The following is an 18,578-nucleotide window of genomic DNA, read 5'->3' as shown; positions in this document are numbered from 1 at the left end:
CCGCTTGCCCCCCAGGCAGTAGCTCACGAGGTTTAGCTGCGAGGTCTTCTCTGACCAGCTCCGCAGCCGCACGCGCATGGACCGGACGGTCCACGCGAGCCACTGCAGCCACTCCGTCTTCTCGAGGAAGATGAGCATCCGATGGGAGAAGAGGAGCATGGCGAGCGCGGCGATGTCGAGCCCCACGCCACCGAGGAGCAGCGCGTAGGTGATGGCGATGTCAATGTGCGTGAAGCCGCCCTTGTCGTGGTGGATGAAAATGAGGAGGGAGGAGATGAGGCAGGCGGAGGCGATGAAGCGGAGGACGCAGCCGGCCTTGCGGTAGGTGACAGGGCCCTTGGTGTACACCATGTCGTAGATGAAGTTGAGCTCCACGCCAATGACAAGGAAGGCTTTGGTCGGCGAGTACGATACCTCTTCACGCTCGAGGAAGTATGCGTGGCTGATACTGTTCTCCTCGTAGTTCAGGATGAGGTCGACGAAGAGGCGCCGGAAGATGAGGAAGAAGTTGAACGCCTGCTGCTCAAGGCTCATGGTGGTATTCCCCACCGCGCGTGCGGCCTTGGCTTCCTCCAGGTCGGCCAAGGCCCTCTTGGCCTCGCTGTCTTGCCATGCGAATCATGGCCTTACAATTAGGTCCCCGATGGCCAGCGGGATTTTGGAAGAAACTTTTAGGATGATATATAAAAAGTATTGAACGTAAATCAAAATTGGTTGCACTAAATTGTTATTGGTTATATATAGGGGGCCCCTAAATTTTTGTCCTGCCCCGGGCCTAGGACTGGACGTACGAGCGAGCTTTCCGGCTCGGCCCGAAACTCGCTACAGCTCGGCCCATTACAGCTCGGCTCGACGGGTTAAATGAGCGGGCCCAATTCTGAAAACATGCCCGATTCGCGAGCGAGCCGAGCCGAGTTTTGGCCGGTCCAGCTCGGTGACTCGTTTGCGGCCCAGCCCAATCCATCGTCAATCTCCATCGCTCGCAGCCTCGCACTCCCTCGTTAGGGCACAAGAGACGCAGAGACAGCGCCGCCTCGCCGCTTTCTCTGCTCTGCCTCCCCCTCGCCCCTTTCTCTCCCCTGTGCCGCAAAGCTGGATCGGCGGCGACGAGGGACGCCCCGTTTCCTCACCACTCCGACAGCAACGGGCTCGACGGCAACGGGCGGCGCCACCTCTCCTCACCACAGCAGACGCAGACGGACGCGCCTCCCCTGGTTTCTCGCCGAACGTGACGAGCACGAGCAGGTACCTCCTTCCTTTCCTATCTATAGCCGCAGCTCTCTGAACTAGTACATGTGTGATGGATCAATGGATGGATGGATCGATGGATGTGCTCATGTAGCTGTTCCTTCCCAAACCCTAGCCGTGTCTAAACTAGCATGCATGACGCATCTGATTTATTGATGGATGCATGGATGGATCGATGGATGTAGTCATGTAGATGTAGGGCTAGATGGATGGATCATGGATGGATGTATTATAGTCTGTAGGGCTAGATGTAGCAGATCCGGATGGATGGATCATGGATGGATGGAGTTGTAGGGTAGATTGGATGGATAGATCAAAATTTTCATTGATTCCATGTGTAATTAGTTTTCTGCTGTTGATGATCTACTTGATGTAGCATAGCAGCTTGAAAAAAAATCTACTTGCTTGGAAAATTACATTGACTCCATATGTAATTAGTTTACTGTTGTTGATGATTGACTGTTTGTTGTTTGCTGATGTGTGCAGACGCCTATCGTCGCAACAATGGACAAGGAAAAGGGGAAGGCGAATGGGAAGGAGAAGGAGAAAGAGAGGACCTTGGACTCCATTATGAAGAGCAAGGTGCCGGTCTCGGGGATGCAGAAGGGGAATGGGAAGGGCAATGCAGCAGCTACTACGCGGCTGCCAAGGAAGCTCGCAAATGATTGCAGCAATGCCCCAATCGCTGAGTTGTTGTATAGGGTAAAAAAGAAACCTCCGCCTCGACGTCTCCCTGACCCCGCCGGCGCTGGTGTGTGTGCTGCAATCACCGCTGCCTCCGGCTCCGCAAACTACTATGAGAAGGAGGCTACATCTTCCCAGGTATGTATGTGCCAAATATATATTTGTGCAAGCTCATGTATGTGCTGTTTTTGCTTTTTGAAAGTCAAATTTATGTGTGCCCATGCTCATATGTGCTGTTTTTGGTACCCAAATGTCAAATATATGTGTGTCCAAGCTCATGTGTGTGTTGTTTTTGTGTGCTAGGCAATGGAGCATGATAATCAAGCAGAGGAGGATCATGAAGAGGTGGAAGAGGACGAGGAGGAGGACGGGGAAGAGCAAGATACTTTGTTTGAGGTGCCGCCCGGGGCTGGTGACAAATCAGATTCAGATGGGTTTGTGGATAGTGAAGAAGAAGCCTTCGAAGGTGATGACATGTCCGAGGATGGTCTAGGCCTTGGTCCTACGCCTCAAGAGCAAGAAACCGTACTTCTTAGTTCGAGTGAGGATGAAGCAAGAAAAGCGCAACGAAAGAGTGCCAAGAAGCGAAGAGGTCAAGCTCCTTCGAGGTTGAGGTCGGCTGTTTGGACCTTCTTTCATAAGGTAGAGGTGCCATCGAAAGAAGGTTTGATGGAGTTGAAGGCACAATGTAATTATTGTGACAATCAATATGCATATGTCCAAGGTGGAAGCACCTCATCCATGGGAAGACATACGGACACATGTAAGAATTATAAGGACAAGGTTAATAGGGATCTCATCCAAGCTACTCTGTTTTTTAGAAAAACCAATGCAACAACAAGTGGTCCAGCTATCCAATGCATTGAGTATGATAAGGACCTCATCAAGGAGGTCATGGCAAAGATGATTTGCGTCCATGAGTACTCATTTAGAATGGTTGAACATAAATGGTTCAACATTCTCATGAAGTGCTTGAATCCAAACTATCAACCTATTGGAAGGAAGGCAATAAGAGCTGAATGCATGAGGGTTTTCAAGAAAGAAAGGGAGTTGCTTCAAGTTGCCCTAAAGGATGTGGACTTCATTAGTCTGACAACCGACTTGTGGACTAGCAACCAGACCATATCATATATGTGTGTGGTTGCACACTTTATAGATAAGGATTGGAAGATGCAAACACGTGTTCTTTCTTTCATAGATTTGGATCCTCCTCACTCCGGGCATGTGATTTCAGATGCTATCTATGAGTGTGTGACTGAATGGAAGATAGAGAAGAAAATTATATCCATCACACTAGACAATGCTTCAAACAATGATGTTGCGGTCAGAGGTTTGAAGGCAAAGTTTGCTGTTCGGAGAGGTATATACTTGCTGTTTTTGTTGTACATATGTTCATATACTTGCTGTTTTGGTTGAATATATGGTCATATTCTTGCTGTTTTTGTAGTACATATGCTTTGTTTGTCCATCACACTAGACAATGCTTCAAATATATGGTTATATGCTTGCTGTTTTTGTTCTACATATGTTCATATACTTGCTATTTTGGTTCAATATATGGTCATATTCTTGCTGTTTTTGTAGTACATATGCTTTGTTTGTCCAAATAATGATATTTTGGTTTAACATGCTCATATGTGTGCTGTTTTGGTTGAATATATTGTCATATGCTTGCTATTTTTTGTAGGTACGGGCTTTGAAGCCAAATATTTCCATGTCCGTTGTTGTGCACACATTATCAACTTGGTGGTGCAAGATGGGACAACCATCATGGCCCCTTTGATAGAGAATTTGAGAGAGACGGTTAAGTATTTCAAGAAGTCACCGAGTCGCCTCCACAAGTTTGTTGAGACTTGCAAAATATTGGGTGTTGAGGTTGGCAACCATTTGCATCTTGATTGTGTCACGCGGTGGAGTTCAACGTACCAGATGCTTGATACAGCCTACCCGTATAGGGAAGCCTTGTCCTCTTATGCAGCTTCAAATGCCAACTATCAATGGGAACCGGAAAAAGAAGAATGGGACAAGTTTGAAGTTATTAAGCCATTGCTCCTCTCTTTATCTCGTGTGACAACTGCGTTTTCAGGGCAATTATATCCCACCTCCAACATATTCTACCCTCACATTGTCAGCATCAAGATTGCTTTGAGAAAAGCCATGGCTCATGATGATGAATGCTACAAGAAAATGGGTGATGCAATGATGGATAAATTTGACAAGTATTGGGATGAGCCGAACAATGTCATGGTGCTTGCTACCATCTTGGACCCAAGGTACAAGATGAGGTATGTTGAGTGGTGCTATCACCAAATGTATGCTGTGGGGAAAGCAAATACTGAGAAGAATATTGTGCGCGGAGAGTTGGACACATTGTATGAGAAGTTTGTTGCGAAAAATAAGCAAGCTGGAGAAAGAGCTAGTGGATCATCAGCCAAGAACAATTGCAACACAAGTACCTCGATGCCACTTATGGATTGTGAGTTTCAGTCCTTCTTATCAGCAACTTCATCAACACCATCAAAAAGTGAGCTTAGAAACTATCTAGATGACTTGAATGAGGCAATGGATCCTATGTTCAATCTTCTTGATTGGTGGAGGGTGAATGCACCTAGATACCCCGTATTGGCAATGATGGCAAAGAGGTTCTTGACTGTCTACTTGTGTGGTTTTAGATGACTACAGGAGTTCTTTGAAACCAGAAATGGTGGAAGCCTTGGTGTGCGGTGCTAGTTATATCAAAGGTTCTCACAAGGACTTCAATGTGGTGGTATGACTCCTCTCTTTTCTTCTATGCTTTCTGTCTATTTCTTGTATGTGGCTAACTTCCAAATAATTAGGAGAGAGATGAAGATGAGGAGGACGATGTTGAGAATATCAAGTTGCCCAAGATTGTTGATGTGGGGGATAACAACAATTGGTAACTATTCTTTTGACATGTTTCAGTTTTCATATCTTTACATGATCCCAATATGTTTCCAAATCTGTGTTACATGTAGATAATCGTCATGTTGGTGTTGCTCTTGCTACTTTGAAGATGGATGTCTACATGATCTTGTCATGTGGATTGTTGAGGTCAACGTGATCGTCTCGAGCCATTTCTTTTGTTGTCATGAACTTCGAATTATGTGTTTGTTGTGATGAACTTTGGATTATGTGTTTGTTGTGATGAACTACGGTCCTTGAATGATGTTGTGATGAACTACGGTCCTATTGTTTCGCTGTCAACATTTTCTCAGTTTTTATGTCAATACTTGATGCTTTGCTGTGGAAGCTTTGTGCTATGCAAAAAATTTGGTGTGGCTGTCAATATTTGATGCTTTGCTGTGTAAAGTTCAAAGGAAGTGCTGTCCAAAATTCAATAGATGAAAGCTTATTTTTCATTTCTATGACCTTTTGTTAAAACAATAGATTGCTGAATGTTCCACTTTTAGCAATATAAACTTTTTGTTTTTCAAAATATGGGTTTAATTGCTGCAAAAAAATCAAAACTGGACTATATACAGAGGTTCTATACTTTTGGGGGCAAATGGCTTGCGAGCCGGCTCGGTCTGAGCCGAGCCATAGCTGAAGCGAGCCGAGCCGCCTGAGGTCGGCTCGTTGGCTGAGCGAGCCGAGCCGAGCCGAGCCGCTCCAGAGCGAGCCAAAGCCAGGCTCGGATCAAGCTCGGCTCGGCTCGGCTCGTGTCCAGTCCTACCCGGGCCCCCAAAATCTCAGGACCGGCCCTGCCTTGAGGGAGCAGAAGAAGATGACAGAGGCTGAGAAGAGCTCGAAGAGGAAGCCTATGAGATGGCGAAGCCACATCTCATTGTCCTCGATGGAGTAGGCGGTGATGGTGTCAGGGCCCCCCAGGTGGAGCAGCAGGAACGGTGTCCAGAAGGCAAAGATGATGGGGCTATTATCAGGGTTAGTGACGGAGGCAATGGTAGAGGACGAGCTGGATTTGCCGCCGATGTTGCCCATGTTATTGAGGAGGAGGCCGAGAGCGAGGTCCGCGACCCAGTCGGCGAGGAGGTAGCATGACCAGATGAGGAAGCTGATCACCGGCGAGGACGAACGCCTACGGATGGGACCCACGAAGATGAGGACCGTTTGGAAGAAGAGGCTCAGCAGCACCGCCACGCGGATCTCCCAGTTGCTGTCATCCTGCGGGATAGGAGGAGCGAATCCTCCCATCACCGTTGCCGACGGTTCAGTTTGAGGTGAGCTGGCTACCTAGCTAACTATGTATCAATGTATGTATGGAGTCTGCATCGAGCCATCGACTGAACATAATAAAAACCGGAGAGAAGAGTAGGCATGTTAAGAGTCCTAAAATAGAGATGGCCGTCGAACAAATCCTTTCCTTGTTTGCAGAGAAAAGAGACAAAGAGAAAAGGGTAAAGTGAAAGCATCTGCAAAAGAAAAATCGCATGCATGCAGATGCAGTGGTGCCTGTAGCAAGATAATAAAAGCTTGCTGCAGAGTGAGTATGCATGAAGGTTTAGGGCTAACAAAGAAGAGCAGCATCAGCAGCATGCAGCATATTTCAGGTTGATTGGAACCAAAGCAAACTAACATGAGCAGCATGCAGGCAGCATATATCAGGCTGGAACGAAAGCAACATATGGATGAATGAAATGGAGTGGTGTCTATATGAAGATGTAAAAAGCTGAACCCAAATGAGATGATTCTGGCTATCGATGGATCTCCTTTTCAAGTAACAAACAGGGGTTTAGTCTTCAGTGCAAAACTAGCTGCTAGTATAGTAGTATAATCAGTATATACGTACTGGCGAGCAAGCAAGCAAACCGTCTCGATCTGCATCATCGACGGAAAGTACAAGTGATCTGGAATTTGCCCCAAAAAAAAGTGTGATCTGGAGCTTTGGTAGAAAAACTGGTGCTGATGTTAATTGCTTGGTATCAAAGGTAAACTGTCTGCAACTCGAAAAAAAATGTGGTAAGCAATCCAAGCAATTCAAAAAATAAAATAAAAATAAAAGGTAAACTGGCTGCAACATGCAAGTTTAATTTCCTGTCCTGTTCCTGACTTATATTTGGATCCAGTAGATGATTTTCTTGACATACACTAGTTTCTAGGCAATCATTTCCACGTACTATTTGACATTTTTGCTAAATTTTGAAGGACAACATACTTATGCGTGTGTTTCAATGTGTTAATATCATGCGGAGGGACATATTATGATATTAGTGTCACTGACTGAAATTAGAGAGCTCCTTTTCTGTATTCAAAATACAAAATAATTCCAGAGATAACACTCATTTTCACATTGCCTGGCGTTCATCTAGATATGATGCTGTTTATTACCATTGCTGAAAGCAGTACTTCTGCATGACAATAGCTTCACTCAAATAGTTTCTCCCCTAACTAATATTTGAGTCAGATTCACAATATCAGCCTCTATCAAAGTCTCAATCGTTCTGTTGCACAACATTTCAGCTACTTGTTATCTGTTTACCACATTTACTGTGCTCACATTTGCAGCCTTATATACCATGTTTCATGCCGAAATTTGATGATATCATAAACTGCAGTCTGTAACTATCTTTCCATCCATCCATTGGTTGCATTCATGTGATTGTTTTGTCTTGACAGGGTATTCTGCGCACGTACAGGTACTGCGACAATGTCTGGACTTTTGTCCTGAGAGGCGCGACGTTCAAGAACGAGGAGATTGCAGAACCCCTTTCCAAGGTGGAGACTGTGGCCTGTGATTCCAGTCTGCGTAAGAAGCCTCCCCAACAGTAACTTTTGCCAGCAGTCCAGCCCCTTCAACCATAGTCCTCTCCATGATAGGCCAGGCCCCTTCCCAAACTGAACAACCGCTTATGGAGTGACTTCACCTGCATCTTGCAAGAGCATCAATCAGCATCGCTTGTGGCACAATGATCTCGCTCTTTCCTGCCGATAACAAAACATGTGGATGAGTGGGACTAAGGGTAGAGTGTGGCATGCATGTTCGTGACGTTAAAATCTCTTTGATGTGAAGTGCTCGTCCTCCATTTACGGGGAGTCTTCACGCTGCATTAGTATATTTGCCTTGAAAGTGGTTCTCCCCCGGTTCTTCCGTCGCAAAAAAGGCAATCGGCAGCCGTCATAGGAAGGTCCATGTTGTATCACTTATGGAACGATTTCACTCTATACACTTAATAATAATATTACTTGTGAATGTCTGAACTAAAGAGTGGGATGTGACGTGCTTTGTGATGGTGTCTAACTATGCTATGGGTGTCGACAAACGCAACAGTTGAGCCCGAGAAAAGTTATTAGATTTGAAAACTTTTCTTCCAACACATATTTTCACCTTGGTATATTTGGAACCAGAAGCAGCACGGAAAAAATACCCCTTCAATACCATAGAAAGAAGGCATCTCAACTCCACATAAAAGAGGAAGGACGGACATGGACTTTAGGGCATCACTTTGTGCGTTCGGTTTATTCGGTTTACATGGTTCGGTTTATATAGTTTTTCGGTATGTACGGTATTAATACTTCAGTAAATACGGTATGAAGTTAAAATACGGTTCAGTTTCGGTATATATCAAATTATTTCGGTATGGTTGGGGTATATAAAAACCAAAGTTGTCGCACATGTGAAAATGATATAATAATAATTTACAAATTTATGACTCAAAACACATACTATTTTACACAAATATATTTAAGTGTATATGCATGCATTGATGGTTATGGATGTGTTTAGCATTTTAAAAAGAGAAATATAACTATGTTACAAGAAAAATTTACGTGTTTAGTAGTGAATTTGACTCATGTATAAGAAAAATGACAACTTGTATGGTTATTCATTTCAAGAAATATAAATTATTTTTTACTTTGGTTTATTCGGAGTTCATACCATACCGAAACCAAAAACCAAAAAATACCGTAAAATTGGTTCGATTCGGTTTATTTTCGGTATGGTTTTTCGGTTCGGTTTTCAAATGCACAGAGTGACTAGGGCGTCTCTAGGGAGTGGAACTTCAACTTGGTATCTCTGCAACACGAAGTGCTCCTCCTCATTTATGAGGGTCTCCGTAGCTGTATATATGAAATGATACAAAGCGTTTCCATCGGCTGACAGACAGGGACCACCACGAGGAGAAGCGGGTGGGCCGAGAGCTTCTTATTTCTAGGGAGCTAAGAAACCATAGAGATATTATTGATTTGGCTTGAAAATAATAGAGAGATGAGGTTTAATAGGCTTCACTGCCAACCCCCACACCGCTCAAGGACCAACCTTGACATCGTCAAACCACGTCTCTTCGGCAACATCTACCTCAAATCAATGTTGGCAACGTCAACAATTGCGCCTTCGCATTCGACACGGCCCTCTTCAAGAACTGCAGCACCGCGGTGAGTTCGAATGCCTTCTTCCAATGGATCGTGGTCTTCATCGCAAAGCTTTCGCACATGCTGAGGGACAAAACGGGGAGATCCATCGGCACATTTTATATGCAAATGGTAGCACGGTAACAGAACGGGGCAACATCGTCACCACCAGGGGCGGAGAGGGGGCGGCTGGCCAGGGCTGAGGCCCACCCAAGAATTTAAATTTGCTTGTTCAAAGCAGGTGAACTGCATGCTTTTTTGGAAAAGAAATTCTATAGCCGACCCCCTCCCTCTCAACATTAAGATTTCATAATTCGCAAAAAAAAAAAAAAAGATTTCAGCAAGCCTGCCTCCGTCACTAACTAAAAGGTGCAGTGCCTGTAGGGGTGGGGGTGGAATGGATTGATGTATATCCGTATGTACGCCGGTAAAGTTGTGCCATGATCTAGGCTGTCCGTTTTCGATCCAACAAAAATATACTAGTTATGTTCTGCAAGAAAAAGAAACTGGAAACGTGATGGGTCGAAGGTGCCCTTGGGCCTTGGCCAGCGTGACTCGGCTAGCAGGGGCAAAAGGGGAATTAATCCGCAGAACCGACGTACCGCCCGCCGGCGATCCCGGCTATATATACCTTCCCCCGGCCGCTTCCCCCTCCTCCCCCGGCCGTATATAAGCACCCAGATTCGAATTTCGCCGCTCCTCCTCCCCGTCCACGCGCGATCCCGCTCTCCCCTCCCGGACCTCGCCGGCAAGCAAGCTCCAAGGCCTTGCCGGCCCGTCCGCGGCCCCAGATCCGAAGCGGCTACCAGTACCAGCGCGCCCGCAGCCGATCGACCACCCCGCCGGCCGGTAAGAGCGCGCCGGCCTTTCTTCGCGGTTGCTTTCCGGGTGGAGGGCTTTTGGTTGCCGGGGGCCGCGGGGGTTGATTGGTTCGGCGGAGGCGCCGCGGGGGACGTCTAGGGTTTCTGAACTCTGACGCTTACTGTTGATTGATCAACAGGGACAGGGCCAGCCGGAGGTCAGGGGAGGAGGGATGGCGACGGAGGCGTTGGAGATGTACCGGCAGTCGGAGATCGGCTACGCCCTCACCGAGACGCTGGACGAGATGGTGAGCAGCGGCGTGCTCAGCCCCGACCTCGCCATCACCGTCCTCCTGCAGTTCGACAAGGTCCCCTCCCTCCCCCTTGCTGCTCCTGCAATAAACTTATCAATCAGCATGTCCTGCAATAAACAAACTGCATGCATGCCGGATGTTTTGATCCTGGTCTTGTTGTTTCAGTCCATGGGACACGCGCTGGATAAGCATGTCAAGAGCAGGGCCTTCTTCAAGGTACCCAAACCCAACCAACCAAATTGCCTACTCTCTTGTGCTATGCATTCATCCATCCCTGTGATTGTCATGTAGTACAGGTTTAATTTGTTTCAAGGGAATAATGCACTCATGCTGAAATACCTTGCTGTTGCTACCTGTTACTGATAATGCAGATCAGCTACACATTTTTTTTTGTCTTCTGCTTGATGCTATGTATGACGTACGACTTGTGTGCTTAATTATCAAGTAAATTGCTCTGCGTGTTATTTTCCAGTTCTTTATTGAGGAGCAGATTTATATATACTTCTCCGGAAAAAGATACCTGAACTTGCGTGTGTGCTAGATAGCCAAATTACGACAGTTTGTTTAACCTCAGTTGGGTGATAAGTTAACACATGTTCCAGGAGATCTGTTTGCTTTGGTCCAAAAAATAAATTAAAAATGTAACTGTATATGTGCTCATGTTGATTGCTTAGACTATCAGAGGGTAAACTGTCCCTTTCCTGTTCCTGACTTATATCTGGACCTACTGGATGTTTTCATTCTTAACTTGACATATCACGATAGTTTCTCGCAATAGTTTCCAAGTAGTATTTGATCTTTTTTGCCGATCGAGTTTCCGAGAACAGACTTATGTGTTCCACTGTATTAGCGACACAAGAAGAGGGGACCTCCTTTCCTGTATCCCAGCCGGGAAACAATTCTGGAAACAACAACCATTTTTTGCATGTTTCTGGCATGCCATCTAACAGAAAGCTATACTTTTCTACATGGCAATAGCTTAACTCAAATAGTTCACCTCGCTAGTATTTCAGTCAATTTCTGAATATTTTGTCTTCACAATGTTGCAATGTCTAGTCATGTTTCCATCCATACATTGATTTCATTCACATGATTGTTTTCCTCTTGTCTTGACAGCGAGGCAATCTGCGCACATACAGGAACTGCGATGACGTCTGGACATTAATCTTGAGAGACGTGACGTTCAAGAACGAGGATATCGAAACAGTCCTCCACAAAGTGAAGATCGTCGCCTGCGATTCTGCTGTGCTTAAGAAGCCTCTCAAACCTATTACTTGCCATCAGTGCCAACCATAGTCCACTTCATGATGCACCAGGCGCCATCCCCAAACTACGGCTTATGGAGCATCTAGGCAACTTCCATTGTGCTAGAGCATGGTATTTGTGAAGTTGTTATTGTTTGCATCGCCACTGGAATGATGGTTTCGCTCTTTCGTGTCAATAACATAACTTATGGATCAGTGGAACTACGAATAGAATGTGTCATCTTTGTGATTTTCTGTATTCAAATACACATATCCTTACACAAAGTAGATCTGGAACTATATATATGTAATAAGCACTACATAGTACATACAGACAGAACTATTTACAAGTTGAAAGTGAACATTTACTCCAAGGACAGCTGCTGAGAGTGGAACTTGAGCTCGTTGTGGAAGCTTTGTAACACGAACTGCTCCTCCGTGATGAGAATCGTCACGCTGCACTCCGACTTGGAGAATGACTGAACGCTTCTCTCCTGTTCTTCCGGCGTGTTGGGAAACATAGTAGGAAAAAAAAAGAATCGCCCTATGAATCAAACTCCCAAGAGTACAACGGAAGATGTGTTGGTGTAGCATTGGTACAGATTCCTTACAACCTCCTATAACCGCGAGAATTTTCTCTCACAATCTCTCTGTCGGCCGGTATCTCTGTGTGTGTTTGTGCGGGTGCGCATGAGTGAGAAGGAGGGCGGGTGAGAGAGGGGGAGGGGGAGAGGGGTTGAGGGAGAGGTTCCGGAAGTACTCGATACTCTCATAGTCTGTGAATTGAAACCACTTGCATAAAAATACTTATAACATTGTGACGATCAGATCTCGAAGTATATCATTTAGTTGGGTATGTCCATGTTCTGCCAACAATGTGTTTCATTATTGTTGGCATCCTTATTACTTTAAGAATGCTTTTTCTGTATTACTTTAAAAATGGCCATAATCAGGAAAATAAGATCCTCAACAACATATGAGCTAGTCTTAGAAAATAGACTAGGTATCTACTTGGTGTTTATTATTCCACTCATGCAAATGGGTTTTTGTCCAAATCTCGTTTATATGCAGACTCGAGAACCAATGCAACTATAGCATAGCACAGAAAATAAACATTAATTACAAATTTATAAATTTATAAATAAATAATAACATTTATTATTGTCTCTAGTGCATATTTTCAACACGGTGGAAGTAGTCGGTCGCTATCTTAGGGTGGTCGAAGTTGTAAGGGCATCTCCAACGCGGGCCTTCAAGCCTCCTGTATACGTCTAGGCCAGACGTGTTGTGCCCTCCAACGCGGGCATGTATCGGTCCACGGGGCGGTCCGGGCGTACTTTTTCCCGCAAACCGGAGACAAAGTAGGGGGGCTTTGCGGGCGTACGGACCGCTGCCATGCCCACTCCTAGCCGCCCTGGTCCACCTGAAACACCCACATGCGTCCGTGCGCATTCTCGCCCGGCGCTACCTGCCCGCATTCGTGTCATCGGAGAGCGGCCGCTACATATTGACGCGGGCACAAGACAGACACGACCTCTCACTACCGGCATTGAAGCGGCGACGGCTGAGAGAGCGCCACCCATTGCACGCCCGGCTAAACACGCCTCCTCACCGCATTCAAATGGCCGCAGGCTTCCAGCCTTCCTCTAGTAAACCCGTGCATGTGCCGAGGAACCTACTCTGGCCTCACGTCTGTTCGCGAGCCGCCCGTCATTAAACACAATGCCAGTTGGCTTCGGCCGTCCGCCCACTATTTAAACCATGCCGGACGCCGGGCAAAAATCACACCACACCCGCTCCCATCTCTTCCTTGCACCATTTTTTTCCAAAATCTCCATGGCATCCACCAAGCTGGCGCGTCGTTCAGCAACTCACGGCTCCAAGCCAGCTCGCCGAGGAGTGGCAAGTTGCTCCAGGGCGGCACGTGGGGGAACACGGTGGCACGGGCATTGTAGCTACCATCGATGAAGTCGTGTCATACTGCTCCTCCCGTGCCTGGGACCACGCCATCCACCGTCAACGAACACGTAAACGCGCCCTACCAATGGAAAAAGAATTCGGCTTCACGGAGATCGATGAAAACGGTGGCCAGCATGTCCGCACTAGTCGCCATCATAGAGGAGAAGTAGAACATGGGAGGCCGCCGCCGCTTGGGTCCCATGAAGGTCGCCTCCTCGGCGATGCCGGCGTACACAACCTATGTCTTTCCGTGTCGCAGGCTACCGTCGCCCCCTTCCCCTTCGGTTGAAGCACATCCAGGCGGTTCCACTCCGATAAGCGGCGCCACCGAAGATGAGGAAGCGAGCTTCCTTTTGCGCTGAAGCATATACCTCTGGGGCTCACGGCAGTCCGATGAGCGAGATACCGGACATGGAGAAGACAATGGAGATCTGCCGCGGCCGGCCATAGACTAGTCAAGGGTATCCTTGTCGTGGGAATGGATATCTGCCGGCACCGGCCGTAGACTAGTTTTACAACTTTTACCTTAGTTTGGTATAGTTTTAGTTAAAAAATGATAGAAATATAATGAATTTCTTCCGGTTTATATGAAATCGGCCGTGTTTGCACGAATTTCGTCCGATTAGTTCAAGTAGTTGTTGGAATGTATGCGGTCAGCGTTGGATGGCGGCCTCCGTCATAAGTGTCCGCGGGCTGATCCCTTGTCCGTGAACAGATGCCCAAGCAAATTTGCGGGTCAGCGCTGGAGATGCCCTAATACGGCTGGTCTGCGGAAGGTCAAACCCTCTGCTTGTTGTGTCCTTAGATACTAGTAGGAAACCTTTTCCCTTGATTTGCTGCATACGGATGTTAAAAATTGATGGTTTTCAAATCGACATAATGAAGATGTTGGGATTTGACGCAAAAAGAAGAGCATTTTGGGGTAGCCCGAAGTTCATATCCTTCTAGTACAAGCACCTCTAGGGTGCCTTTGTACTCTGTTATTAGAAACTCAATAACAAGTCTAGCAGCTTGACGTTTATCTCTCTTGTAGAACATAAACAACCCTTTTCCCTTTCGACAACAATCCTTCATTGCCATATGTGGCATTCCAAGCTTCCATCTCAGCCATTCCATCTTGCTCCTAGACATCTTTGTCTCCTAAATAAACAAGACATTAGGGTCCTCCTGCTTGTGTACATCCATAAGCCCACAAATTGTCAGGTCATTCCCCAAACCCCGACAGTTCCATGTGATTAGTCTCAGTTCTACTCGCATGGCTATTCAGACAACCCTGCATTCGTTTTTCATACATGTTCTGCTACCCCTATGAGATGCGCTTCTTTGGTAAACCACCATCTAACATATCACATTGGTTGGTCCTTCACTCCTCTTGAAGCCTACAACCTGTTGGGGAACGTAGCAATAATTCAAAATTTTCCTACGTGTCACCAAGATCAATCTAGGAGATACTAGCAACGAGAGAGAGGGGAGTGTATCTTCATACCCCTGAAGATCCCGATGCGGAAGCGTTACAAGAACGCGGTTGGTGGAGTCGTACACGCAGCGATTCAGATCGTGGTCGATTTCGATCTAAGCACCGAATAACGGCGCCTCCACGTTCAACACACGTACAGCCCGGGGACGTCTCTGTAACACCCTCGATGCGACTATATCTCCCACGTGTCGAGGCACGACTTAGAGGCATAATCGCATTGAAGGCATATGTCGCAAAGTCAGGTAATCATCACAAACATCCATGTAATATAGATAATAAAAGGGACAACATAGTTGGATTACACTCGCCACGTCAATCAAGTACATAAATAACATTACATCAACCAAACACTCATGGCCCGACTACGGCGCCAAAATAAAAGATAACCCAACACGCGACACGGTCCCGATCACCCCCAACAGGGCACCACTACTGATCATCAGGAAAGGAAACATAGTAACGTTGAGAGTCCTCGTCGAACTCCCACTTGAGCTCGAGCGCGTCACCTGGAGCGGAATCATCAGGCCCTGCATCTGGTGTAATAGTAATCTGTGAGCCACAGGGACTCAGCAATCTCGCACCCTCGCAATCAAGACTATTTAAGCTTAATAGGTAAGGTAAGGTAAATATATATGTGAAGCTGCAGCAAGCGACTAGCATATATGGTGGCTAACTTATTCGCAAAAGAGAGCGAGAAGAGGAGGCAAAGCGCGAGCGAGAAACTAGAGGACAACCTGCGCAAACATTACTCCAACACCGTGTCCACTTCCCGGACTCCGTCGAGAAGAGGCCATCATGGTAACACACTCGGTTGGTTCATTTTATTTAAATTAAGGTTCAAGTTATCTACAACCGGACATTAACAAATTCCCATCTTCCCATAACCGCGGGCACGGCTTTCGAAAGTTCAAATCCCTGCAGGGGAGTCCCAACTTAGCCCATGACAAGCTCTCACGGTCAACGAAGGAATAGACCTCCTCCCGAGATGTTCCGATCATACTCGGTATCTCGCTTCTTCAAGACACTTCGACAAGTTAAAACAAGACCAGCAACACCGCCCGAATGTGCCGACAAATCCCGATAGGAGCTGCACATATCTCGTTCTCAGGGCACACTCAGATGAGACTAGCTACGAGTAAAACCAACCCTCAAGTTGCCCCGAGGTGGCCCCGCAGGCAGCTCAGTTCGGACCAACACTCAGAGGAGCACTGGCCCAGGGGGGGTTTAAAATAAGATGACCCTTGAGTCCGCGAAACCCAAGGGAAAAGGGGTAGGTGGTAAATGGTAAAACCAAGGTTGGGCATTGCTAGAAAAGTTTTAATCAAGGCGAACTATCAAGGGGTTCCCATTATAACCCAACCGCGTAAGGAACGCAAAATCCGGGAACATAACACCGATATGACGGAAACTAGGGCGGCAAGAGTGGAACAGAACACTAGGCGAGAGGCCGAGCCTTCCCCCCTTTACCAAGTATATAGATGCATTAAGATAACATGGCAATATAATGATATCCCAACAAGTAAATAAATGTTCCAACAAGGAACGGCCTCCAATCTTCACCTGCAACTAGCAACGCTATAAGAGGGGCTGAGCAAAGCTGTAACATAGCCAATCAATGGTTTGCTAGGACAAGGTGGGTTAGAGGTTTGACATGGCAATTTGGGAGGCTTGAAAGCAAATGGTAGGCATCGTAGCATTGGCATAGCAAAAGAGCGAGCAAACTAGCATAGCAAAGATAGTAGTGATTTCGAGGGTATGATCATCTTGCCTGCAAAGCTGTCAGAGTTGACTGGATCCTCGAAAGCAAACTCAACGGGATCCTCGTTAGCGAACTCGTCTCCCGGCTCTACCCAAACAAGACAAACAAGCAACAAGGACACAATCAACCACATGCAAGGATCAAACAATATGATGCAATGATGATATGCTATGCGAGATGCGATGCGGGATGCATATGCAAGATGTGACAAGTAATGCATGAACCTGGCCTCAACTTGGGAATCCAAGTGTGCCACTGGAAAGATGAGGTGAAATCGCTTGAAAACGATATAAAGAACGCCAGAATCGGAGTTACAGTTTGGAAATGGCAAGCGATTCAAATATGACCACGATCTACGATTTACAGCAAGTAGCCATCTAAATGCAATGAGATGAACATGCTACAGTAAACAAACATGACAACAAAATACATGGCAGGGATGCATTCAAGATGCTTAACAAAAGTCTAGCACTGAGCTACGGCCAATTCATCCATTAACAGGTTCAAACAAGCATGGCAAAAATGCATATGGTAAACAGATCTCAGACTTAACACTTGTCTGAAATTTCAGATCAGATAGCACTCTTCGGAGCAACAAAACTATATGCTACAGGATCTGAACATGGCAAAGTAAAACATGGCATGGAGCTACTCAAAAAGCTTAACAAAAGTCCCTTAGTGACCTTGAGCCAAAAGGGATCAGAAAACTCAATTGCAAGCATGTGATCATAGCAAAAGCATAATCAGTTTTCAGACAGTGAAAACTGGCACATGCTGAAACATAACTCAAGTAGGCATGTTTACGAGCTCGATGCACTCACTACGGAGAAAGTCATGATAAGCTAAGCATACATCTATCAAGAACACACAAAATGCAAGCTAGACATGGCAAGAACAATAACATAGCATGCACGGATCAACTACAACATCATCGGCAAAATTGCAAACAAGTTGACAATCTGCCAAGATTCACAAAGTAGCGAAAGTAGAGCTCGATTGACTCAAGGTAGGGTGCTCCATAATTGCAAACAAAGACATGGATGGATATAGCACTACAAGATTAATAAAACATCCTTACTGATCATCCCCAAAAGAGGCACGGATCACTAGGAAACAACATGAACATATGACAACATGGGATAAACCGCTCAAGGACTTAGTGGAATTGCTAAGTCCCTGAAAACAGAATTACCAAGTGCCTTACTTGGCAAGCTTGTGCTAGTCACCACACACATCACAAAAATACATGGCTTGCACCTCTGGAAAGATGACAAAACCCTTAACAAAACATATGTAGAGCATTAGGGCATATCATGCACACAATAATCATGGCAAAAATGACAAATGTCTAAATGGAGTAGCAGATCTGACAATTATCTCAAGTAGCCCTCTTCTAATAGCATTTCGGGCGTCAACATGAACTCAAATAAAAATGATGCAATGGAATGAAATGATGTACTCTCTGAGGCGAACATTTTGATATGCTATATGCCAAAAACGGAGCTACAGATGCGGAGATACGATGCTATGAACATGAGCACATGGATTAGGGTTTCGGGAGAAAGTCAACCCAAATCACTCCGGATCTGAGATCTGCACGCTTCCCGAGGTTCGACGGGGTCCCTGTTCGCCGGAGTTGACGAAGCTCGCCGGAGAAGCGGGGGTCGGCCGGATCTCGCCGGATCCGGGCCGGGGCGGCGCTAAGGCGATGGCGGCGGTGAGAGGCGCCGGCGGGGGCGCGCTGCGGCGCGGCGGTGGCGGCCG

The 18,578-nt window shown here is 46.3% G+C and overlaps 1 protein-coding gene across 1 annotated transcript; it reads left to right on the top strand.

The window, feature by feature from the left end:
• The first annotated feature begins 10,294 nt into the window (after positions 1–10,294).
• LOC119273679 (transcription initiation factor IIA subunit 2-like) lies at positions 10,295–11,943 on the top strand. The gene is made up of 3 exons (XM_037554765.1): positions 10,295–10,429; positions 10,541–10,591; positions 11,492–11,943. The coding sequence occupies exons 1-3, from the start codon at positions 10,295–10,297 to the stop codon at positions 11,669–11,671; spliced, it is 366 nt and encodes a 121-aa protein (XP_037410662.1). The 3' UTR covers positions 11,672–11,943.
• Positions 11,944–18,578: the final 6,635 nt, after the last annotated feature.

This window comes from Triticum dicoccoides, chromosome 3A (genome assembly GCF_002162155.2).
Source record: "Triticum dicoccoides isolate Atlit2015 ecotype Zavitan chromosome 3A, WEW_v2.0, whole genome shotgun sequence".
Lineage (NCBI taxonomy): Eukaryota > Viridiplantae > Streptophyta > Magnoliopsida > Poales > Poaceae > Triticum > Triticum dicoccoides.
This window is presented reverse-complemented; position numbering and strand designations above follow the sequence as displayed.